The 25,419-nt window shown below is 38.5% G+C and overlaps 1 protein-coding gene across 1 annotated transcript in view; it reads left to right on the plus strand.

Annotated features, from left to right (window-relative positions):
- PITPNC1 (phosphatidylinositol transfer protein cytoplasmic 1) overlaps positions 1 to 25,419 on the plus strand; it is an 84,444-nt gene that overhangs the window by 20,500 nt on the left and 38,525 nt on the right. The window contains exons 2-4 of the mRNA XM_072025627.1: positions 18,974 to 19,122; positions 24,857 to 24,945; positions 25,325 to 25,332. Of these exons, the coding sequence (XP_071881728.1) occupies positions 18,974 to 19,122; positions 24,857 to 24,945; positions 25,325 to 25,332 (246 nt within the window). The remainder of the gene's footprint in view (positions 1 to 18,973; positions 19,123 to 24,856; positions 24,946 to 25,324; positions 25,333 to 25,419) is intronic.

Below are 25,419 nucleotides of genomic sequence, written 5' to 3' on the forward strand. Positions count from 1 at the left end.
CAGATGATGAATGTCTTTATTGAGATGTTAGAGTCAGAAATATTCACTGATTTTGATCTTTAATGCTTGGGATTTGATTTTTCAAAGTGGAATTACATAGCCTGTTCCAATCACAGCTCTCGCTGACTTTAGCTACTTTAATGTTAGTATTTTAGCTAAATGCGTTAGCACTTCTTTGAATCAGACCTCTTGTGTCAAAAGTGCTACCTAGATTATGAGGAACAAGCAGTTCGGAATCTGGGTTTAAGCAATTTGCCTTGTTTTACCTGTATTTCTTGATCTCTGCAATTTCTCATCCCCATTCATCATGACTGGGTCCTGTTGTGCTGTTGATGCCCAGAGGATATGCACTGATGTGGATTCTGCAAGTCGTATGACCTTGAGCTGGCACAGTTTTCCTTTCCAAGTGTTTCTAAGCTCATCAGCAAATGGAGCAGAAGCCCTGTGTACAGTCATCTACATCAGTAGGCAACTACCTCAATAGGGAGAAAAAGCAGTACCCGATAATTTAACTGTGCCACAGTGCTTATGCACGCAAGTGCGTTAATATTCAATGTCATCCATCATTTTTTCTCTAACTATTGAGTGTGTGGCTTTACAATCTTGATAAGATTTCCTTAGACGTAGTTATTTATTTTTTTTGTAATTATTTTGGGTGGTTTTAAACCATTCCGAGAAAGCAAGCTCCATGTGGCCTCGCGTGAGCCTTTGTATTATCAGTGTTGGAGCCTTGAGCTGGATGCACTGTGCAGCCTTCTGCTCTTGAGATAATGGAGGGTAATGGATAAAATAATCATTTAAAACGTACATGATAACATATGATTGAAGAGAATAAGCAATAGAAAAAAAAAAAAAACAGCATGATAATGTACAAGGAAAACATATCCTAGATATAGTAGGATCTATGAGAGGCTTGCGAGTGTGCGGTAAGAACACAGTATTTTGTTAATTCACCTGGAAAGCTGTGAAAAGCTTCTGTTGAGTATATGAAGATGTATTTGCAAAGGCTTAAACTTAAAGGGGCTAAATATGAATAGATTTTCACACAAACAGCATAAGATAGGCTCTGCAGAGGCTGCATGCCTGTCAGCTTCCCTGTCCCCTCCCTAGACTACCGTAGGCACAAGAGCCTTCCAGAGGGGAAAAATACATCATCTACTTTTAATGCATTGATATTTTCTTGCTTTATTTATTTTTAATTTTTAATTTAATAGTTACCATTATCCATACAAGCAATGGAAGCATTCTTGAGTTGTTTTGGTTTTGGTTTTTTGAGCCTAAAGCAGATGCAACAAAACATCCATGCAACTAAAATTTCGCAGTTGTTGCCACCAGGAGAACAATCTCTTCTAATGGAAGTTGTCAGGAAGTTTAATGATGGGTTATCTGCTACTTCCTCTGCTTATACTTTAACCAGGTATCTGCTCAGTGTAAGTGGCTGGCTTTCATATTACCATTACTGATGGCGTAAATTTTAAATACAATCTAATAACAGAAAAATACTGCTACTTATTTACCCGATATACTGCCAATGTCAACGTTAAAGTAAATAGTTGGTGGTAACATAAACTTGTGTTTTACTTAACTGGCAATGACCTGCTACAGTATCAACATCATTGCTAGCAATATAAACAGTGCAGCTCGCCAATACACAACACAGCCACTGACACAGCTTCTCCGGAGTTACTGCCGGAGCAGTTTTAAATGGAAACTCCCAGTTGCTGATGATATTTTAGGGCAGTTTCAGCAAGACAGTGACCACCTTCCAGTGCAATACCAATCACCAGGAGTTCAGAGTGGCTCTTTAGCTTCAGTTATAAGCTGCCTTATCTTTGGTTCCAAAAAATAATAACTAAACAAAAGTCAAGTTAAGGAGCTGAGAGTACAGGTACGCTTCTGAGAGCAATACTGCATTTAGTTACCAGCAAACATTAGCTTGGTTGTTGGAAACGCTCTAGCCATGGTAGCACAGAGAAATTCAAACAAATCAGCCCATGCACTGCAGTAAATGCCTGGATTATTTTTTTATTATTATTCTCAATTGCTTTCATAAATGAAATAATAGCCTTTAAATCTTTTCTTTTAGCATCGTCTTCATATAACTTTCTAAAAACACGTTTTACCTTTCGTTTCAAGAAAATTTAAGATTGTTCCTCTTCTCAGAGCTTCTTGCTTAATAGTTAATCAAATAGATCTTTATGCTAATGGTGAGAGCTGTTCATTTAAGAGGAATTTCATCTATATTTTAGTGAATTTCTGGAAGGATGAAATATAACATTTTTGTTCATGGTTTTTTGTCTTCTTGCAGGCACAATTAGAATTTTAGGAATACGCACAGGGTAGTCATGGCATATGGAGAACGATTTTGAAATCAATATCTGACGGTCACATAAATCAAGACAGGCATGTGAGAATCCACTTAATGGCACTTTTTCTTTCTGATGTCATCGGGAGGAGAAAAGTCAGTTGGATGGCTTTAATGAAACATCTGATCTATGGATGAGTGGAGAGGCAGGCATGTCTCTGCGAGTTTTCCATTGGGATTGCTTGCATTGCTACACTTGTGAAAGTGCATATTGTGCTCTGTTGCTGCCCTGGACACGTCTTCGTGAAGACGAACTGGTAATGCCATAGTGGCACATCCCAGTTCATCATGTGGCGAACGTACTGGAATGTGGAGAAGTGTTTTAAATCGTGCTGCCTTCACAAACACCTTAGCTGTGAAGTTAAAAGGATCCATTTTTTATAGGTTGATAATTTTGTGATATAAATCTCACCAATAGATAAAAAGGGAAATAAAATAATCTAGAAAAAGAATGGCAAAGAACAGTGCAGTATTTCAGCCGTGCATGATCTCCTTTAGTAGTAAGTGAAAAACTAAAGCTAGTTTTATCTTCTTGGTGTAGTGAGATGTAGATCCTGTCATTTCCAGAGGGGTATATATTTATTTATTATTATTATTATTATTTATTTTTAGGAAAACTCATCTTTGGTATTAGTAGCTCACTTTGTGGCAGAGAAATCTTTTGTGGAATAGTTGGGGTTGTCACGGCTTCCACATGCAATTGTGTGTGGAAAAATAATGCACTAGAATGACAGCATAAATAGCAAGCCTCTAATTTTGAAGCTGGGTCTTCCAGCTACAGAAGAGGAAAATTTATATATGTTGTCTCTCTTTCTGTAGCATAAGTTATGGCTTAGAGAATAAAACATAAGGGCTTCTTAAGAAAACAGCCTTACTGAATTAAGGCAGCGTACGAAGGCTTGGTTCGTTGATTTGTCTGGCGCAGAAAGCTCAGTGACCTTCAGGGAGCCAGCTGCAGTTATCTGATTCTGAACCCAGGCCTCTTGTCAGTACAGCTCAGAAAGCTTTCTAAATTATGTTTAGGAGGCCACCAAGAGGCCATCAGATCTATAATGCTGTATAATCTTCCTTTTTCTCCCTGACATGTTTTGGAGATAAAAAAGAATTTGAGGAAGGTGTGATACATCCGATATGATACCGGGTCTGCTGGACCCGTACCAATAGCAGGGCAGCAGGTAATGCTTAGATTTGGTGTCTGTGGGATTCCCAGGTGTTTAAGGCAGAATTGGCAGGCAGGTGATACAGGAAAAACTAGCAAAGGAAAATCCAAAACTGAAACTCTGACTTCAGTTCCTATCTTCCACCTGTTATAATATAGCTTGGAAAGAAGTAGGCAATGAGAATCCTCTGAATTGTGAAAGTTTTATTTAAAAAAAATAAAATTTAAAAAAAAGTTGTAAAAAATCCTCTGAGTTAAATTGGATTACTTTGCTCTTTTTAGGAGGCTTATTTGGTTGTCAGATCTAAGGCTTTGTGTTCCGTGTTGATGTTCATTGTGTGTTTGTGTGTTAGAAATTATTGAAAGAATAGAAAATAAAGCAATAAATTAGTCATGCTTCCCAGCCTGTAGCTTTAACATCACCGAGTGTCATGGGAAAATGACATGAAGACACTGTATTGTCATCTGGCAGCCCTGAACGCAGCCTTGCATCTTTCCTTTCCTTAAATGAACTTTGTTTTACAACGCTCAGTTCTTCTGTGCCCAGTTTAGTTCCAGGCTTCACTTTAAACATCTTAAATATTTTAAAATGCTATCTACTGATTTTGCAATTCAAATAAGCTGCAGTCCAACTTTGGTGTGATTCCCTCCCCCCCAACACACACACATTCTTTGGCATTAAGGATTATTTTTAAGATTCCTGAAGTATCTATTCTGTTTTATGCAATACCTGGAGTGTTGTGTTTTGTTTTTTTTTTTCTTTGCAAAGTAAAGGAAATCTTTGTTTATATATCATATCTGCTTATTTGGTGTGAGCTGTTTGACACGCAGATTATGTCGGGGAACTATGCAGAATCACAGCAAGAGAAAGGGCACGTGGCAGCCTTCGCAGACTCACCGAGTGTGTGCCTTCAGCATAGAAACCCCTAACTTGTATGCATGCATGCGTCCCACTGGAGATGCCAGACTTCCTTCCACGTATTGCCCTACTTGTCAGCGTTTGTGCTCACAGCAAGACAGCCGTTTGGCTCCGACAAAGTCACACTGCTGAGCTTCCCACAGAGCCAAGCTGAGAGCTGGCTCTCACTGACAGTTGTGGCCGGTTAAGCCAGCAAATGTCTTGCTCCTATCCTTTCAATCAGCAAGTAGGATTCTCTGCATTTATTCACTTTTAACTAATTGTGTGCAGCCTGCACAGAAGGCAGGATTCACGGTACTGTCAGCCTGGCTGCAGTGACAGGGACAGGCTTTGATGGGGAGCAGGTTGAGCAGATCCTGAGGATCAAGGAAGATGCAGCCAAAGAATAAGCCCACCCTGCAGTGACACCGTGTAGCTTTAATTTGTCTTTCCGAGGTGCTGGGTAGCAGTTCAGCCGTGGCAGCGAGGAATTCCAAGTCTGCTGCCTGCCCAGATGGTTATCTGCTTCTCAGGAGAATTGTGCAGTCCACACTGAGCGTGAGGGGGGAGAGCAGAATAGAAAATCCAGGTTTCAGAGTCAGATAATTAACCGCCAGCATGCCTTACATGTATTCATTCCATTCATTCTACACAGTGAATGCGAGGAAGGGAAGAACAGGAGGGATGTCCTACAGATGAACGAGCGGCTGGGAAGTGACTGCGCAGATCCTGCTGCAACAGCCTCCCCCTGTGCTTCTGCTCTGGGCCACCCAGCTAAAACCTTCCTAGGCAAACTGCAGACCACAAGCCCACTTCAAATACCTTATTCTAGAATTTTCCCCTTTTTGGGAACTCCTAGAAGGTAGTGTTGACAGTCCCTCACTCCCTTCCCACCCTCAAGAGTTTTCAAACATAGAAGATGAAAACAAAGCTGAGAAACATTGCACTAGACCACGTAGGTCTGCAAGGCAGGAAATTCTTTGACATGCTCTTGCCCAGCTTGTGAGCTGTAAAATAAAGCACTGAGTATTCGCATCAAATGTTAGTGTTATTTGTTTAACAAAATTGGTAGTTCATGAAGTTTTTAGAATGAAAAATTCTTTCAGAATAATTTTTCACAGTCACGTGCATGTAGAAATACCAGAAGCAGAACCTGAAACAGTATAAAAGCAATGTTTGAACTTTACAGCCGTACTGCTGTGTGCTATGTTATGGGTGTTTAACTGAACCACGTGCATTTAAGTATGTTAGACTAAAATTTCATTACCGGTCTGTGAGATCAGTTTGAGCTTAGACTAATTTTTAGTGAGACTTATTCACGTTTTCTCCTTTCCTTTCCATCAATTACCTTTTTGTGTTTCCTAAGGAATAATTTACAGCCACATAGCGTATGTTTAAAAAACAAACAAACAAAAAAAAACAACTATACACTTTATGCTTTATTTTTATGAAAAGTACTAAGTTAATTGAAGAAGCAGACCGCAAACTAGTGGAAGGTCGAGCTGTGCCGGCATGCAACAAGTTTGTGTTCTTGCTGCCAGCTCTTTCTGCATGCTATTAAAAACCCAAACGCATCAGACAAAGAGCTTTCGTTGGGTTGCCATTGCTACAGCAACCACTTCCTCCCTGCGAGTTTGAACCAATGACTTGTTGAGAGTTTGTTGTTTGGGTAGCAGGAGAGGAAGCAATGATATCTCTTAAATTGTATTTTTAGACTAAGCCTGCTGTTGTGCTTTTTTTTTTCTTTTTTCTTTTTTTTTCCTTTGTACTTCGTTTGTTTGCTTTGTTAATGATTGAGGTCTACAGCGAAACACTCCAGATTAATCTGACTTTTGTGTAAAACCAGTGTTTTCTGAAGTGTGTGCATGTGCAGTCTTTGGGCTGTGTGTTTTCCATTTTAACCATGTGGCTTTGATAGCGGATCACAGCCCAGAGTGCTTGCATAAGCTGCCATCACATGACTATTGCTGAGCAGTGCTGCGGTCTGAAGGACTGTAGCAAGAAAACCAGGTTCGCTATAAAGAGATCTTATCTATTTATACATTTTGTTGTTATGGTTTTCAGCTTTATTCCCTGGTGCTACTGTACGCCCAAACTGTTATACCCAAAGGACACGCTCCAAATGACGCAGCTGGCTCTAACTAATGAGGAAGTGGTTAACTTGGAGTAGAAGTGCAGAAAGCTGCTTGTTCGCTTACGTCCAAAGCTGCTGGAGTCAACGGGACAGTCTTCCCGTTGAGTCCAGCAGGATCTGTTCCAGCTGAAGCGGTGTTATGGAAACTTCTCTGTAGCAGAAGTCTGAACACCAAAGCACATTTTTTGGGGACGGAAAGAAAGATATTCTCAGTTACATGTACCGAGGAACTGCCTTATCTGTTACTTGGGCTACAAAAGCCATGTAGAAGAGAGCACAGCCCGGCACAGAAGCAGGAGCTACTCAGTCTTCTGCTGGCCCTGGTGATCATTACAGCTGGTGCTGATATCCAGCAGGGCAGGGCAGCAATAGCTGTCTTAGAACAGCATTTTAGTTCTCTGCTATCTTTCTGTGGCTCCATTTTAGCATTGGATTCTCTGACACATTGCATATCTTCACTGATAAATTGCCAGCTACAATTCACAGCTCTTGTATAATAGAAGAGCCAGTGTGTCTGCGGAATATAGATGTATTTATTTGCTGTATAGCTCCAGAAATGATATCCCATTTAATCCCAAGTATTATCACTCTAATACTGCTAAAAGGTATTTATCTTTCTGTGTATCCGTATGATTACATATTTTGGCCATGCAGTGCTGGGGGGATGATAGTTCACCCTTATAAGTGTTTGACTTTTTAATTAAATAAATTGGTTTGCAGTCGTTCATTTTACTAGATTCATCAGTTAAAATAATTGTGTTATTTATAATGCATTACGGCTGACGGTATGCATGATTTTGATATCAGTTGAAGTTTTCATGGGCATTTTGCAGATGATGTTTAAAAGCACTTGTGAAAAAAAAATACTGCATTTCATGTTTTGGAGCAGGATATTTAAAATTCATGCGCTATACAGATACAAGATCTTATTTCTCTAATCTTCCTAAGTAGGATGAACCCTTGTAATTCCTTCTGTGTTGGTTAACATCTGCTACTTTGTGGTAATTTTCTGTACCTTGCACTGAATTCTTTGCAAGTTCTTTTCCAGAGGAGGTGCTGGTTGTGTTTGTAATGTTCTTGACTTTCCCTGTGGGATTCATTTGGGGTCTGACACTGGACAGCAAAAAACGATGAGTGCTGCTGGAATGCTGAATGTTGTGACACCATCTGTTACAAACATCTGGAGGCCATATAGCTCCACATCTCTGTATTATGATAAAGTTGAATTACATCTATAGAGCCCATTGGCAGTCATTCTTTGCCTTCCTCCTCCCTGTATGTAATATTGAAAGAATGTCTGATCTGGAAGCTGTGGGGTCTATCAGTCAGGAATCTGGTCCTTCCAGGAAATTTTGTTTGTGCTTATGTAAGAGTTTCCAAAATCTGTTGTGCTGGAAAGCGGCAATTTCACTGATCCATATATTGTAAAAGCACTTGCAGCTTCAGGGGGGAGAAGTTTCAAACGCTGTGTTCTGTCATCAGCCTAGACAAAGATGATGGATGGCAGGCACGTTGTCCCGAGCATCCTCACTGCTCCAGCACGTGCCCTCCCCAGGCATCACAAACAGTTGTATTGCCTCCTGCTGCAAGTTTCAGGTTGCCTGCCTGAGAGTTATGCAGCTGTGGTTTTGATTTTTCTATGAGTCAAAAGCAAGCAAACAGATTGCTACACAAAATTTACTTACTATGTAATTGACTTCATAAGTGTACAAAAGAAATCAGTGCAGGAGTAGTAAGTTGTCACTGTGGCAACTTATTTCAACAAAAGCTTTTTGTCACTTACAGATTTATAGAGTAGGTATTTGACTTGCAAATGTTTGTCCTAGTGACCTGCAGTGGCAAAATTTTGCCTTCTTTTGGTATTAGCTTTCAGATTTCATTGTATTTTATAAATCTGGGAGTGGAAAGTATGTCTTCATTTCCTTCTTATATAATTCAAGTCTTGCTTTTATGTACTCCCTTTCCTCAGATGATTGTAGATAATTTCAATATTCTCATCACCCTGATCTATAGCTTAAGTGCAGAGATGCAGGAGTGACCCGTACAGAACCCTCAGCTATTTGAAGACACAATTCTACCAATTGTTATTTTAATCTTCAGGATGCAGGCATGAAACTGGTGTGTTTTAAAAATCAGATTTCAGAAGATCAGAAAGTAAGATGAAGCTTTGTGATGGTCCAGAATGTTTAATTGGAAGGAGCAAACAAAAATCGTCTGTTTCATTTTCTTCTGAGGAAGATTTTAGAAGGCAGGTTGAATTTATCCAGTTCTTTAGCCTGTACGTGGTAAGTCCTATATTCTGATATTAAGTTTTTTTTTCATTTGTGTTTGGTATCCTAAAAAGTTTTCCCTAGTCCATATTTATAAGCAGAATTTCATTGGCTAAAATGCATCATCACAAACTTGCTTGCCAAAAAAACATAACTGCAGAATCATTCCCCTCTGATTGTGACAAAGCTTAGGAAATCCTTTGTAGTCTCTTCAATGCTTCTAAATTCAAAGTTTACATGGATTTTTTTTCCTGAAAGCATCAAGTTATCTGTAGTTGGAAGTTGATATTTTCAGCATGAAACAGATTTTATAAGTCACAAAAATTAGTAATTACTGAAGAGTAATTAGAGAAAAGTAACCTGAGGGGAAATAAGTTCTACTTAAACATTAATCAAGTACCATTAGCCATGCAAAAAGAGAAAAATGATTTCTAACAAATATGAATAGATGCACACGTGTTTGGTCCATTTGTAGTTAAAGATAAACCTAGCCACCAAGCCTGGTTCTGTACTCTATTGAATTTTCAAGGGTCAAAAGTACTTGTGCAACTCTGAGTACTCCCAACTTAAACTGGGCTGAATTTAAATAAATACATAAATAAATCCTGCAGTTTGGAGGAGTTGTTTTTTGTGTCCAAACTCAGCTTTGTGGCTCAAGCTTCTCGGTGCATTGCATTGTCTAGCTGCTGTTGTCCTCTGCAGCACTTCCTTTCTCTAGCCAACAAAAATGCATTTAATATGCATGACACATAAGTTTATTTTCTTCTCCTTTTTTTCCCCCTAAATCTTTTTTATTTCAATGAAATAGCACATAGAGTTCTTGCTGTCTGGTTTAATAAAGCAAGTTTCTTGCTCACTGCCACTAATCCTCGGAGAATGTGACTTCTCACTGCAAGAAAACCAGCTTGCTGTGTCACCCTGTACGCGGGGCTAGTGCGTGCTGCTGGAAAGGGATCAGTGACAGGATCAGGGAGGAAGTCCGTGCCCTTCCATTCTGACGTTTCGTGGAATATCTGAAATGGAAATAGTATTTTCCTGGAATATCAGGAAGTGTGGGCTTTGGTTACTAAAAGAAATGTTGTAAACTCTCCAAAACTATGTTGCAAGTTTTACTTCATTTTACTGTATTCTGAGTTAAAATTAAAGAAGTTGAATGAACAGCTCTTTGAGCTTCAGTCTTCAGATTAACTGCAATCTCATGAATGAATTATCATTAAATAAAACACACTTTTGTATTGACTTACAAAATACATCAATAGTATTTGATAGTTATCAAACCAGTTGTGCACTCTAAGCCAAAGTGAATTTTGCCTAAAAAGGAATAAGCTGCAATTAAAAACATGACATACTTGTGGCTTAATCAGAAGCAGGTACTCATAAATAGGGAACAACAGATGTGAAGAGAGCATTTCAGTATGCATAATTGACTGATTGTAAGTGGTCAAGCTACACAGTAAGTCCCTTTTAGCTCCTCTTTCTGTTTTTGTGAACAGAGGATATTTTGGACAGTCTCAAAAAATTACATGCAACCTTTGTAGGAAATATATTTATATTTATAAACCTAAATAATGAAGTATTATTGCTAATTATGTAAAAAGCACATAGTGTAAACAGTTGAAAAATTTAAACAGCTGACTCGCTGCAGAATATTGTTAATAAAAACCGATTCTTAAAAAACGTATGAGCTTGTACATTCAGGATAAACAGCTGGTTTTTTTCAATAGCACAGCTGGTGTAGAAACACAAAATTACTAGCATTTGAACAGGACATGAGCTATATTTAGCAAAACGTATTTGCGTGTAAGCTGAAAATTTGCAACTTAATTTTCATTTCAGTGGAAATTGAGATGAGCAGAGTTGTACATGTATTAATCACAGATGTGAACCTGGTCCTATTAATTGCAGTATCATTCATTTAGGATATAAGCCATTAATGTGCCAGGATGCTTCAAATTTAGAGGAGACCATGTCTTTAGCTGAAAATACTGGGGAAAGGGTACTATTTTACTGAACATCCTATTTGTTAGTTGCTGCTGAACTTCCATGCATAGGAATTTTAACAGATAAAGTAATTTAAAAATGTAAATTCTTCCTTGAGAAAGGCAAAGCAAACATGAAAGCAGTAAGAATTGCACTTCATAGCGTGCAAAAGTCAACTGTTCCTGCTGCAGTTGTTTATTTGTGAGGCTACAAAAACATGTTCCCATGAATGTGGGCAATGCTAAAAAACGCTGCTGATGCAAGTCAGCAGATGTGTAGTGCATCATGAATCACTGATGCATGCAGGAATTAATTGAAAGAAAGATTTCAAGCTCAACATTAAACTTTAACTAGTCTGATTCTTTATATATTACTAGTGTAAGTAACATTTACACCACTAAATAACTTTGGTTCAAGGCTCTCCAACTGTACACTGCATCATATTTACATTCAAATCTCAGGACCTAGGCGTTTAGAGTGGTTATTACAGCCTTACTGCTAAAGCTTTCTCTAAAGCCTGGTCATCTGGCTGCATTTTTAAAGTGAAAATTTTACTTTAAACCATTTATTGTATCCTAGTGCAGCCCAGTGCTGTGGCCTTCCTGACAACACTTTCTGTGTTTTCCACTCATAGCTTTAATTTATGCTATTAGACAAGCAAGGTCAGTTCCCTCCTTTCTACTGCGGTGAAGCTGTGGACATCCTGTAATAGGGACAGCATTTTGCCAGAAATACATTCTGTATTTGTCAATTGGTGTCGGAAACTTTATGCAGGTTTCTGTCCTGAGGAGGAATGCCTCAATCCCATAAATATACAAAATAACCCTTTGAAATGTGATTTCTCCTGCTGATAGTTAATGAGCATTGTTTTTGTCTCACATGACTTCTTTTTCTTAAATGCACATTTTTCCCGTTGCTGTTTTTTTCTCCGTTGCAGCTTTTGGTTCAGATGCTGCTGTAACTGCTCTTGAAGGCAGAGCACACCTCTGATGGGTTCAATCACAGCACACTTGGGACTATGGCCATTGCTTAACTGGCAGCTCGCTCAGTCTGTAACTAGATCAAGTCGCTCAGGTAGCTTTTTGCTCTTACTCCTTCTTGTAACAAGTTAATTCTTCTGTTTTTTCAGAAGATTCCTCTCTTGCATAGGTAACATAGATTTGCTTTTGGAGATGATATTTTAGAAAGCTACTGTTGCTTCTGAAACTACCTTCTTGTATTTGTGCCTTGAGACAGCCACTTTAAAACAACAGCTCATAAAAACTTCTTGGCACTTCGGGTATTTCTACACGGCAAAGTGAACACAGCACAAAGGTGCCTGGTTTGCTCCAAACACCGTAGCTTAGATACAAGAGGTCAAATAATATATTAGTGTAGACTCCACACGGAGCAACATACAGAGCTTTTCAGGCAGGCTAAATGAGATTTAATTCCAATTCAGCAGCAGACAGGGTATCTCTGCAAGGCATTACACAGGGCTATCAAAACACCCCCCTTCTGCACTCTCTGTTTACTATTCATGCTTTCCTTGCAGTTTCCCAGGAGTCAAAACCAGCAGGACTCTTTTCACATGACCCTAGCCTACAATGTAGTTATTCTAGCAGGAAAACCACTAGTTTAGAAATACAAGCTGCTACTTTCACACTGGTAAGTTGTACTACATGAGAGAGACTTCAAAGTTCCTGTTGACAGTGACAGTCCGTTTTCTTCCTGCTCATTGCTATCTGGGCAGAGAGAGCGGTGATGGCAGTGGCAGAAATGTGTCCAGCCGCAGTGATTTCCTTCCCTAGCAATGTCCTTCAGCACAACCTTGAGTGGCAGTTAATGTATGCTATAAGGCAAGGTGTTCGCTTCTTCACCCTGAAAGCCAGAGTCTAGCAGGGAAGGTGGCAGTTTGAAAGGGAAAGTAATTCCAAAAGTAGGCCCAGGAGGAGCTGATGCGGATCCGCCAGTGCGTGAAATATCAAACAGTAACACATCGTGCATTCCTCTCTGCTAGTTAAAACTAATCGAGGAATGTTAATAACAAGGAAGATAAATCACCTTGTCAGAACCTGGAGCTTGTGTCATGGAAAAGATTTTCTTAAATTATTCTTAATAGCTCTGAATCATCATCTGCACAAGTGCAGGGATGGGAAGGCACAATCTGGGTGCTCGATCAGCCGCTGTTATAATTGCCCACATGTGAGGGCTCTGCGTTAACCTGAGGATGCATTAGGTATTTCCCGTTTCAGAAGGCAGACAGAATGATGTCTAATAACAATAATGTGAAGGATTTACAGTCACTGAGTGAGATAAGACAAACCACTTTTACTTAAGTAATTACTTTTTAGAATTGAAAAAATTTACAGGTGTGTCTTGTGGTAAAAGCACTGAGCTGGGGATCGCTTGATTGAGGCAAAATTCCCTCTTCTATCACATTTTTTTTATTTAATGTTGAGGTATTAATTTAATCTCTGTATCTATTTCTCTTATAAAATGAGGATAATGTTTCTCTTGCCCATTTCCAATATCTAACTGTAAACTCTTCGTATATTCTTTCATTTTCTGAGGCAGAAAATCTGGCAGTGTGGGGCTTAGGTCTTCACTGAGACCTCAAAACAAGACTTTCCAAAACCAAACCAAAGCGCACACAAAAGGAAACTTCAGAGTATCCTCCTAAACAAAGATATGTACTCAAACAAATACATTTTCAAGCAAATTATTCCAGAAATTATCTCTGTTAAGAAAGTCGTTGTTAAGAGATGGCATGGAGTGACAGGTTGTGCACATTTGGACAAGGAGCTTCTCAGGGGATCACCATGCTTATCTCATGGTGGTACTTTGAGGAATAGACAGTACTTGTTTTAAAAAATCCTAAACGTGGAAATGATTATACTGAGTAATATTTCTGCTATTCTTTTTAGCAAAAAAATCAGCCTTAAACGAAGTCTTGAAATGCATTCACTGAGGAGCACGCAGTCTTCCAGAGACTATGACATGAAAGGAAATCCCAAGCATATCAGTCAGTTTTAAGTATTTAAGTATTGTTTTCTGCGAGTTTAAGCATTGTTTTCAGCATTCTCTAAATCAGAATTCCTTAAGGAAATTCCTACTTTTTTACCATAACCAATGCCCTTGGATTCAGTGTACCTAGATAGGTACAACCAAGGATGAAATTGGTTCATTACATTTTGTTGCAAGATGTAAATCTTTGCTGAATTAAGGTCAATGACAAAATGCCTGTTGCTATCAATGGAGGCATGATTCCACCACTGACAGCTACCTCTGAAAGGAGCATACGTGTGCATGAACACGTCTCTTTCAGTTTAGCTGTTACTGCTGGTCTCACTTTTTTCTGTTTTACCTTTGTAGTTTTCAGAGGACAGGCCAGGAAGCCACTGGTGTGTTTTAGCATGAATCACTGAGAAATATTTTCCATTGTCAAAATACAGTGCTCTGAACAATCATTACCTTAAATAAGTATAAAAGGCACTCTGCATCTCCTGGGCTCTGGTTTTTAACTACAGGGAGGGATCTTCCTCCTGGCTTGGAACAATAAGTCGCATAAATTGAATTGGCAGCACCATCCCTGATGCTTTAGTCCAGTTATAGAAAAGTGCAGATGAAAGAGTTCAATGATTCTTTTGAATACAATAATTGCCGTATAAGATGAAGCCAGTGTTACATCTGCTACGTTTTCTGTGAGCGTTCAGTTAAGAATTTAAAGGAATGGTATAAAAAATCAGATTATGGATAGCTTTGTAGTAATTTATCCTTTGAGAGAATGATACTTTCTGCCGTCCACATAACATTTGAAAAGCTGTATCAGAGGCTCTGTTGAAAGACTAGCATTAGATCAAAACCTGAGTAATGGTCAGTCAGTTTTCCTTGGCAAACCTGCAGGGGAGGAGCCCCATTAAATTAGAAATGGTGAAAGTATTCTCCTCAAATACATTAAGGGAGACTAGATCAAGCTTTGAAGAATTTACTTGATTTCACACAAGACTTGTCATAGAGCTAAAACACATCATAATAAACGCTGAGAGCAAGTTTCATTTATAGCCTAATTTGTTCTTCTCATTAGGCTGCTAACAAAACAGTCTGACAGAACTAAAGGCTGTGGTGTGGAAAAAGAAAGGAAAAAATGGCCACGTTTGTACAGGGATTCTTATTCATCTTCTGTTGAAGACAATGGAAGTTTTACAAATGAAAGATGTGTAGAGTGGACCTCTTATTTCTTCTGTCTCAAGAACCCCACAAAAGTGATTCTACTCTCACTTACAAGTTTAAACAAAATCTGATTGACCATCATTACGCTGTTGTTGACATAAGCCTTGTTTCTTGTGTGATTAAACTCCCAGTAGGCAAACACCATCTGCCAGCTGAAGAAAAAGAGAAGTCACTGGTGAGCCAACGTCTACCTCGTTAGGAGTTAAACGCCAAGTATAGTACAAAAGCTCCATAGCAATATCCTTAGAAAACTCCAACTCCATATTCAGTGCATTTGTTTGTTGAAGCTCTGCCTCTGACACCGAAGAAATTTTCCTCCATTAAGCTGAAGAGCTCTCAGATGAAGAGCTTTTCTCCCAAGCCAAATACAGGTCAGGTGCCACTGCATGAAGTTGTACTGACTTCCCTGACACTGTATGTGGTCCTGGAAGACTCTTTTGCAGCTAGGCACATCGAAATTCACATAGTGACTAGAGCAACGTAAATAATAGTGGTGTATCAGTTTATCCTGGCAGGGATGGTGACTCCTGATTACTGCTATAAAATGTTTCTTAGTGTTTATTTCTCTACAACATTGATAGGAACTTAGAAAAAGCTGTGAAGGCTTTTTCAGGCCTTTAAATTTCAGCAAGTTCTAAAATACACATCTTTGCTTTGTTTTTTTATCCATGTAAATACAAACATACACTTGTTAAAAGAAGATTTTATATGAAATTATACTTCTGTATTCTTTGGCTTGGTAAAATAATAGAATTATTACTAGGTCCAATCTTTTTTGATCTTGGTCTAGAATTAGATTAAAAGGTTATGAACTAGATAACAACAAATAAATGGCAAACAGAGGAGCTAAGTTAGCTTCTTTAAAATGCATGTAAAAGTGTGCCGCTTTCACAGAATGCAGCTACTTGCTGGCAGGACTGCACAGTTATTTCAATAGCACTGAAGGGAAGATATTTTCACTTGATTGGTGTCAAATCCAAAGTTATCCCCTGGGAAGAGGCGAGTAGCTGTAAGATTGCTGCCGAAGAGCTGTCCAGCACCAGTTACGGTGCCTTCAGTTCTCTTCAGCATCTCCCAAGTGCCAAGCTGGGCTGCCTTTGATACATTCTGTGAGATCTGAGGGGTAAGTGGAATACATGCAATTCTGAGTCTCATCAAGTAGAACTTTTCTATAAGCACTGACTGTGCAACATCTGTAAGGTAATTTCTACATGATACTGCTGATTATCTTCTGAACAGTGCAGCAGGTATGTAGCTTAGCCATTCTTAACCATGTGCTCAGAGTGATTTACAGGTGTTGTGATTTGATATTTTGCTTGCAGTTTATGGTAGTATGGGTCCATGAAAGAACAACAATCACTCTCCTAGCAAAACATGTTGTTATAGGTGGGTATCTGATTCATGACTCTGGAGCAAGTGAATGCCTTTGTAAAACCCCATGTGAGATATCTGTATTTGACCATTAAAACTGAGACTAAAATTGCAAAGGACTGAGTGGAAGTAGGAAATCGAAGCATGCAGTGATGCATGCAGTTGTGAAGTGCTTTCCAGAGTTTCCTGTGAGTTGTCCATGTGTCTATGGGGACTAAAAGTGGAAGGGGAAAAAAAAATCTCAATAGACATCTCAGTAGTGATGTTGGCTTCATGGCAAATTTTAATTGCTCTCCCCCTTTCCTTAGCTAACCTTTTCATGTTTCACAAGCTATAAATTACTGATCTCTTTCTTTCCATTAGAAGATAAGCACCTTATCACCTCTCCTCTTTTCTAACATCCTTATCACTCCTCAGGCAGTATCTTTACTCTCAGGTGGTCTGATTGATACATATCTAATTAAAGCAGGGCATTTTTTCCTCAGCTTTTATTCAGCTTTGAAGTATGTTGCTTTGATTTTGGAACTGAAGAACAGCTTCAAGTGCCTGAAAGTTCTCCCTTTTCCAGCAGTACTAGCTGGTCAAATAAAATGTATTTGCTCTGTCTACAAACTTTGCCTTGGCTGCGTACCAGTGCGTTCATTTATTATTAGTGAAGTGGAGAAGGCAGATTTTCATGAAACCGGTTCAAGTGTGTGATGAGGGTGACAGCTCTTCAGAGCCTTGAAGCTTAGAACAAAATGTTTAAAATATGATGAGATAGAGAAGCAAGGAATTCAGTAGAGACTGAGGAAGATAACTAGATTAGCAAGAAAAAACATTCTAGTGCTCATCTATTGAATGGGTACATCTTGTTTGAAAGAGATACGAGAGATGAAGAAGCTGAAGTTATAGGCAGGACATCAAATAGTTTAAATAGCATTATTCTACTTGCTGTTTTAGTGGATATCTTAGGAATGTTTCTATACACTGATTTATCTAGAGTAGGTTCTCCAGAGTTATGTAGGCTATAAAGAGAAAGAACAATCATTCAAATAACAAAAAGTCATCAATTCTCTCTAATTATGAGGAGAAAGGAGAGGAAGGAACATTAGATGCATAACTGAAATTTCTGGGCAGCTCTAAGTTGCATAGCCAGCAGGAATGCCGAGATTTACTGATTTTCAAACTTTGCAAGGGTCACAATTTCACAAGTAATTGGCTTGACTGGTATGACACTCCAGTTTTGTGACAACGGTATCTTTATTTTTCTTCTTGCTGTTTTTTCATCTTTACTAGTTCTAACAAGTTTTAAGAGTGGGTTGTGTTCTTCAGTGAGAGGAGGTTTTTGAGGAAAAGCAATGAAAAAGGAATCCACTGAAATTACCGAATTAGCCTAGAGATCCAAGGTGTATCACTCCTACCCTAGGGCACCCTTTTATTCTTAAAGAACTTTCTATAAACTTGAGGCATTTTTAGTGCCTCAGAATTATCAGCTGAAAGGCACTTGGTTGATATAAATCATTTGCTTCACTGTTGTAGTGTGTGGCTCCAGGAAGGAGCAGGAACTCTATGCTATTCTGTCCACTGAGTGCCGTGAAGGAAATCCCAGCCCTACTTCTTATTGATTTGTTTAGCAAGGCCACCTTGTTGATAGTTGTTAATAAGGTCTCGTGGTTTGGCTTTTTTTGTTTAGCTCTTTTTTTTTAATCTCTTTTGATTTGGGGTTTTAGTGTAAAGTACATTGTAGGATTGCTGTTTATATGTGATAATCATAAGAATCTCACCATTTTCTGAGGTCAGACTGTCACTGCATTTTTGTTTGTCTGTGCTGAGCTAGTACATGGCAACTTTGTGTAGTAGCCGAGCCATTCTCTAAATTCACAGGCTATCCTTTGTGTTTAAAGTGATTGACGTAATTGAAGTGATTGGCATGTATATGCCTAAATAAATTACTTTGGGAGAGAGGTGGATCCAAATGGAGAAAACTGGTTAGGTCCAAAGACAGTTTGTTGTAAGAACCATGGTATGTTCAAGAATGTGGAAGGAACTTCAATAAGAGTAAAATCTGAAAACAGAAAATGTATGGGAAAGTAAAATTTAATCTAAATACTTTGCTAATGAAGATTTAGAGATGTATTTTTGTTACATTGCTCTGGAGACAAAAGCCCAAGTGTAGATGCAGACATACTGGGGAAAAAAAAAAAAAGTTAATTGACATTGCAACAATTTACTTCTCTGTAATTGCAGCTCCTGGGTTTTGGCTTCCTAAGTAACTTGAAAATCTATATAAAACAGATTTATGTGCTCAGACTTATGTTAATAATATTGCCAAATCACTCTTCTAAAACTTCTTTGTCTAAGTACTTGGAAAAGTACTTAGTATTTAGTACTTTTCCTATTTTTTCTACAAGTGGTACCCTGGATTTGATTAGATAATGGGAGGACCCTGGCTCATAAGTCTGAATGAGGCTTCAAAAAACTGCTTTTCATCCCTTGAAGTACCTTTTATTTGCACATACTGATATATCATTGTATGACATTGATTTATGAATACTCGTGTATTAGATAAAGCTAACACATTGTTCTTGATTTTGCTTTGCAGTACAGAATTGGACAGTTGTACATGATAAGCAAGCACAGCCATGAGCAGAGTGACCGAGGTGAAGGTGTGGAAGTGGTGCAGAATGAGCCCTATGAAGATCCGAATCATGGCAATGGCCAGCTAACAGAAAAACGGGTCTATCTCAACAGGCAAGTGCATAGAACTGCTTCTCTTAGCATGGGCAGTAATAAAAATTTGTCATGAATATCCGTCTCAGGCCGTAGCCTTTCTTTTTCAAGCAGAATAGGTTCTCATGAACAAGTGCGGCTTCCTAAGAGATTGAGGATAGACCCATGCTTGAAACTGAGATCAGTCGATCTTTCTTCTAGAGTACCTTTTCAAAGAGAAAGAATTCTAACTTGAAGTTTGAGATGTACTGAAAATCAGAACTTCTGTTTTCTTCCACTTAACTGTTTGTCATTCTGTTTTCCAAAATTACCAACCCAAAACAAACAAAAAACTAAAATGGTTTAAGGGTTTTATGGGCCCACGGATTCCACTCTGACTTTATTACATATTTGCTACTTGACTTTAAGTGAGCATAATACTCTATAATTTCTAGAGTAAACACTACTAATGTTGATTCCATTAAATTTCACTTAACCTGAATCATTGCCATACCTACATCCCATTTAAGACTTAAACAGTTAGTCAGGCTTGCATCCCTTAATCATTTGGGGATTCTATTTTTATCTTGACACTAAAATCAGAATGGTTTTAAGCATTCAAAAAGTAATACATTAATGTTTATAGCACATCATAAGAGCCTTTGAAGGCATTAACATGAAACACTCTAAAGTATTAGGATTTTTCTTTTTAAAGAAGACTTACTTTCTTTCAAAAGGAAAAAAATTGTTTTGTCTTGTTTTTACAGAATTCCTAGCTCATCATCCACTGCATGTAGATTGAACATAGGAGAGGTGCATTAAAATTAAGGAAACTCTAAACAGCTTTTTTAGCTGATAATTAATGTTATGTCTTAGGGTAGCAATTAACCTTCTGGGTCTTGATATAGTCAGTTTCTCACTTCATAATATTTTTGCAAAACCAGTGCCCCATTTTTGGTGATAAAAGATTTGACACAGCAAAGTGAATTGACATTATGAAGTAGCATTAGTCTTGCACAATTATGAACTGCTGTACTAAAATGACAGGCTGGAAGACATGATGGGGAAAAAAATTGCTTTTGTTACCACAAAAGTTCCATCATTTCTTAAAGTGAAATATGTCTCTTCCTATGGTGAAATTATACTGCTGTGAATCAATGTCTCTACACTCAAAGGACTGAGATTTTTTTATATTTATATTTATTTAAATATATATGTCTGCATCCTGTGAAATATATTGCTCAATCTGCTGCCACTTTTATTATTGCTGATCTAATTGAATATTGCTGCTTTTCTGATGTTCTTTTATTCCCCTTGGCCTGCCTCATTTTTATTACACTTTTTATGCTCTGCAGCCTTTGATTGTGGATACAGGAACACTATAGCTCTTGCTTCTACATTGCAAGTTACTCCTCCATTGCAATCCTGACATATCTAACCTGAACTCAGGCTAAATTGAATCACCAGTAACATTGCACTCGTACACACATACGTTCTGATAATATATTTTGCCAGCATTCAATATTACTGTGAGTGTAGTTCTTTTTTTTTCTCACAGGCTATGTATAAGGCAGTAAAAATCAATAAATTTGTTCTTGTCGTAGAGCTCCCAGAAATTTTGTTTATGTTTCTGGATATTTCTTTTCTTCCTATTATGAAGAAGTAAGGAATTAGGCACTTGAAGATCATGCTCAGAATCACCACTTCAGAGTAAGTCAGAATAAGACATACCTGGGAAGCATACTGCTTCTGGCAGGGCAGGCAATGCACCAGAGGATCCCAGACCCAAAGATGGGTCTGAACATTGAGAAAGAAGATTCACATGCCTTCAAATTTCCCACAAATTTGGGAAATTCATCTACTATGGATGTTTGAAGTCAGGTTTAATGACAGGCACCTCTTCCTCCTGTACCAGTCCTGTTCTGTGGACTGTAGCTGTGTGTGGAGAGTATGTGGAGTCCTGTAGCTGAATGTGGAGATAGGCAACTCTGTCCCTCACGCACTCTCTTTGAGACTATCTGTGTCCTAAGATAACAAACGCAATTATATGTCATCATTATGCATATCTTTTAAGGACAGTCTGTGTTTTCTCCTTACTGCACACTCTTATGAGATCTAAGCATAGTCTATTTATGATTTTTAAAATGTTATTAAATGAACAATCAAAAGTAATAACTTCTGTGCAGCTACATATAAACAGGCTGCATAAAGCTCAGTTTCCACACTCCCCCCCCCCAGTCAGATAACTGCAAAAGAGTTTAAAATTAAAACTTGTTTTGGAAAGTCTTGATTTTTCCATTTACTTAGGTCTGTATTAGTGAAATAGAAACCTCTATATGCTTCTATGACACTGTGGTTTGGCAGAAACTTAAGTCTGAATTTATAACGGTTGTGGTTTCGGTTTATTTTTTTTTTTAATGAGGAAATCCAATGGGTTTCCTCTGCGTTAAGAGGGATGCTTTAATTGTTTTCAGACTGGTAGCATGGCCCTTGACTTTGGAGGGATTAGGATTGATCCAGTTGATGATGATTTACAGATAAGACCTTGTAACACCTCATTGCTTGACTCCAAACTCAGTTCCCTCGTAAGGGACTACCTTACAAGAGCCTTTGTTAAGCGTGAGTTTATGGTATTTAAGTTAAACCGCTTCCTGTACCACTGTACAGGAGCTTCGGTCAAGTACTTATTTCACTGTATTACCATTGCTGTAATGCCTCTGTAGATGAGAGCTACGTGTATGGCTACAAATAGCCACACGGCTGCTTCTGCAGTGGTATCCATCATGCTTACAGCATGGAAACTACACTATTTAAATAGCCATTTTGGGGATACCTAACTAAAAAAAAAAAAAAAAAAACTTAGTTTTTATAAGGCTAACACAATGCATTCAGAGATAAGGTGTTACCTGCCCTTCCTGCTACAAGTTGCCCTTGTGCCACAGAAGTCCAACCAAAAGTACTTTCTGGGAAACAAGTCCTATGGAAAATATGAGTTGTCGTAGCTTTCCTGCTACTCCACTGGACTGGATAACAGCCTTTCCCACAAGAGATACTGAACACTGCATGATTCTTTCGTAAAAGAACCCCAGAACAGTGTCAGGGTCAATAAGGCAAGGAGGACTCAAGGAATCTGCAATGCTTTGCCAAATCTACCCCAGCCCCAATGAGATAAGAAGCAGAGATACTAGGTATTACAGAGTACAGTTTTCCCTCCATCTTTCTTTCCGGTGTTAATAATCTTTGATTCCCTTTATTCCCCACTTTTCTTTTCCAGTCATTAGTGTAAATTAAATTACTTTTCTTGTCATGGTTAAATTCAGGGATGAAAAGATGCAGAAACTGTGTATTGGCTTGATGGTTTTGGCTTTGAATTGGCAGGAACAGGCATCCTTTTCTGCTTGCACAGCTGATCTTGGCCCAAATATCCCGTTCTTACACTGCTGCACATCTTAAATGATGTGCCAAGCAATTGGTCTTCAAAATTTTGCCTCCATATTTTTCAGGTGGTCTGATTTGTTTTTGCAGCCATTCAGCACAGGACACCTTCTCACACCAGTCTGCCCTAAGTTGTGATCCCTCCAAAGAAACCAGCAACATAGGGGTTTGGGCAGCTTCACACAATCATAGGCGTTGTCCTCTGTGCTTTGCAACATGCTCGTGAACAAATGAGATGCTATCTTCAGTGCCTACATAGATCTAGCTATATTTGTGGTATTTATGCCTCCACTGTTGTTCAAGACAAGCAGCAAGCTGCAGTTTCAGAGCTAAAAGCATCACAATTTCACAGCCAAAAGCTTCTGTAGCTATAATGCTCCTAGTGTTTTTTTGATTTCCCTGAGGAAATCTGAACTTTTGTATTTCAGTGATGGTTTCTTGGAAAGATGTATGCATTATTTTCATTTATCTTTTCTTGTCTGCTAATATTTTAATTCTTACACTGGGTTTGGCTGGAATGCCTTTAAGAAGCACTTTCTACGTGCTGAGAGACTGAACTTCATTTGGGGAAGGAAGAAATAAACAATGAGAATGTGATCCATGGATATCTGTGCCACCAAAATAAAAAAATTAAAAATATAAAAGCACAAAATGAGTAGCAGTATATTAGCAAAGACCTTATTTGTACAGTTGTCTAGTGTCATTGTCAGCCTTAGTTCTATTCAGAATTGTTTACTGCCTCTCCATTCCTGCTGGAGCGTTGTTTCCAGAAATTTGAAAGTCTGAATTTATTATTTAAGAATTAGAGTGAAGTTTAGCAGGGGTAAGGGAGTCAGCAAAGCGATGGTCATAAAAAGATACTGACAAAAGGCTGACAAAATAACCAAAAGACCTGGTACAATGAAGCCTATTATGCAGTATTTAAAATGCTGCTGAAAAGACTGTAGAGAAGAAAGAAAATGTGGTTTTGAGCAATGTCATCAAAGAGCAAAAGTCAATGCACTTGACTTTGAATCTTTAGATAATGTGCTAACGTCTGCATATCGCCTCTGGACAAATACAATATTTATGTGTAGCTAAATCATGGTTAAACAAACCTTCATGATCCAAACTCTGTATTTTCCCCAGAAGTTTGCTAACATGGAAAGTTATTTTACTTTCAGCACACACGGTTATCTGAGCATAGCTGTTTGAAACATTTACAGTTGGAAAATTGAGGTTTGAAATTGTCTGCTTTGGTTCAGTAAAGGTTTGGTCTTAGCCTGGGTGATCTCTCGACACGTCGCCAGACTAACACAATTTTAATTGAGTCCCTGAAGTAAAATGAGATTTGCAGTCTCCAATGGTCTGCCTTTTTTGAGTGGCTAGTGCTGGATCTTTGTTACTGACAGGTTAAGTGATCGTAATTGATGTCATTAGGAAAGGCTCGGATGGTGTATTTGCTTGAACTTGCCTTCTCTTTAAAGTGCATGTTTGTTCATCACTTACTGGGTACCCTAAGTGACTAGAATTCTGGAAATGAGACACCTGAGATGCATGGTAAATAAAATGCTCCTGATTTTCCAGAGTATTATTTAATTACCCTTTAATGATCTTTTTATGTGCTGCATCCATCTCCATGTCTTTCATTTCTTATTCCCCTGCTGTAGTACCACGGCATTGATAAGATCTCTTGACAGACTGAGCTCTGAGTTATGACATCAGTTCCATTAATTCTCTTCGCTCTTGCAGTCCCCATCAGCAAAACGGGACTGATACCACCTGCCAGCGTCACAGAGGTGTTCTGAGTGATTTGCTAATTTTAACATAAAAGCTTCATAGTTGAGAGTTGGTGTTGGCAGCATGGGGAAAAAGTGTACACGAGGTGAGTTGAACATAAGGGTCTGTGTGCCAGCAAAGACTGTGGAGGAAGAAGAAACAGTCTGTAAGAACAAATAATGGAGTCAAGATGGAAATGGACCAGCACCATTAGTCACTCTGATTAAAGAGTGCCTCCCTGTGGCTATGGGTACTGTGACACGGACACATCTCGCAAGGTCTAACCTGCTGGGTCCTCCGTGACCAAAGGCTGGAGGCAAATTCTTGAAACCTGCATTGGTACCTGAAGTTAGATCTGATCAGGGGTCACTGGCACCATATTGCTTGTTCTGAGAGGCGAACAAACTGCCGTGGCATCGTGTACACTCATGGAGAAACCTAAGGAAGAATGCATATTTGATGGAAATATTGTGAAGTCTAGGTATTACTGTGCCCTGTGAAACACAGATTATAAGCATGTTTGGAAGTATCTTCTTTTCTACAGTTACAACATATTCTAATCTTGTTTTCTTTTTATTTTCAGCAAACTACCCAGCTGGGCTAGAGCAGTTGTTCCCAAAATATTTTATGTTACAGAGAAGGCATGGAATTATTATCCTTATACAATCACAGGTAAGGAATGATTAATAACATGTACTTTTGGGATAGTTCAGCTTATCTTCAGAAGTTCTAAGGTACATACTGAGTGACGGATACAAAGATTATAGACTATGGCTGGTTAAAAACTGGAATCTTCTATCTTATGTGATTTCTTTCTTGCAAAGAAAACATCAGATGCTTAGATTCCGTGCGGACTTGTACCTTCTATTGTTCCATAGACATTAGTCAAATAAAATTCAGTAGATTAACTGACAGAAGTTTCTTTGTTGATTAATGTATGTTTACTGCAGGAATCTTGCATCATTGTTTTATTGACATTTCTTTTTTTTTCTTTTCTCTCACCATTCTTTTTTTTTTCACAAATGGACAATTGGAAACAATTGGAAATCAGAATACACAGTAAGTTCTTCTTTTTATTCTAAAAATACAATGTGATTATATGAACTATAGTAGTGGAAGCCAAACTGAATCCTCATTAATACAAGT

Source organism: Anas platyrhynchos, chromosome 19 (genome assembly GCF_047663525.1).
Source record: "Anas platyrhynchos isolate ZD024472 breed Pekin duck chromosome 19, IASCAAS_PekinDuck_T2T, whole genome shotgun sequence".
NCBI lineage: Eukaryota > Metazoa > Chordata > Aves > Anseriformes > Anatidae > Anas > Anas platyrhynchos.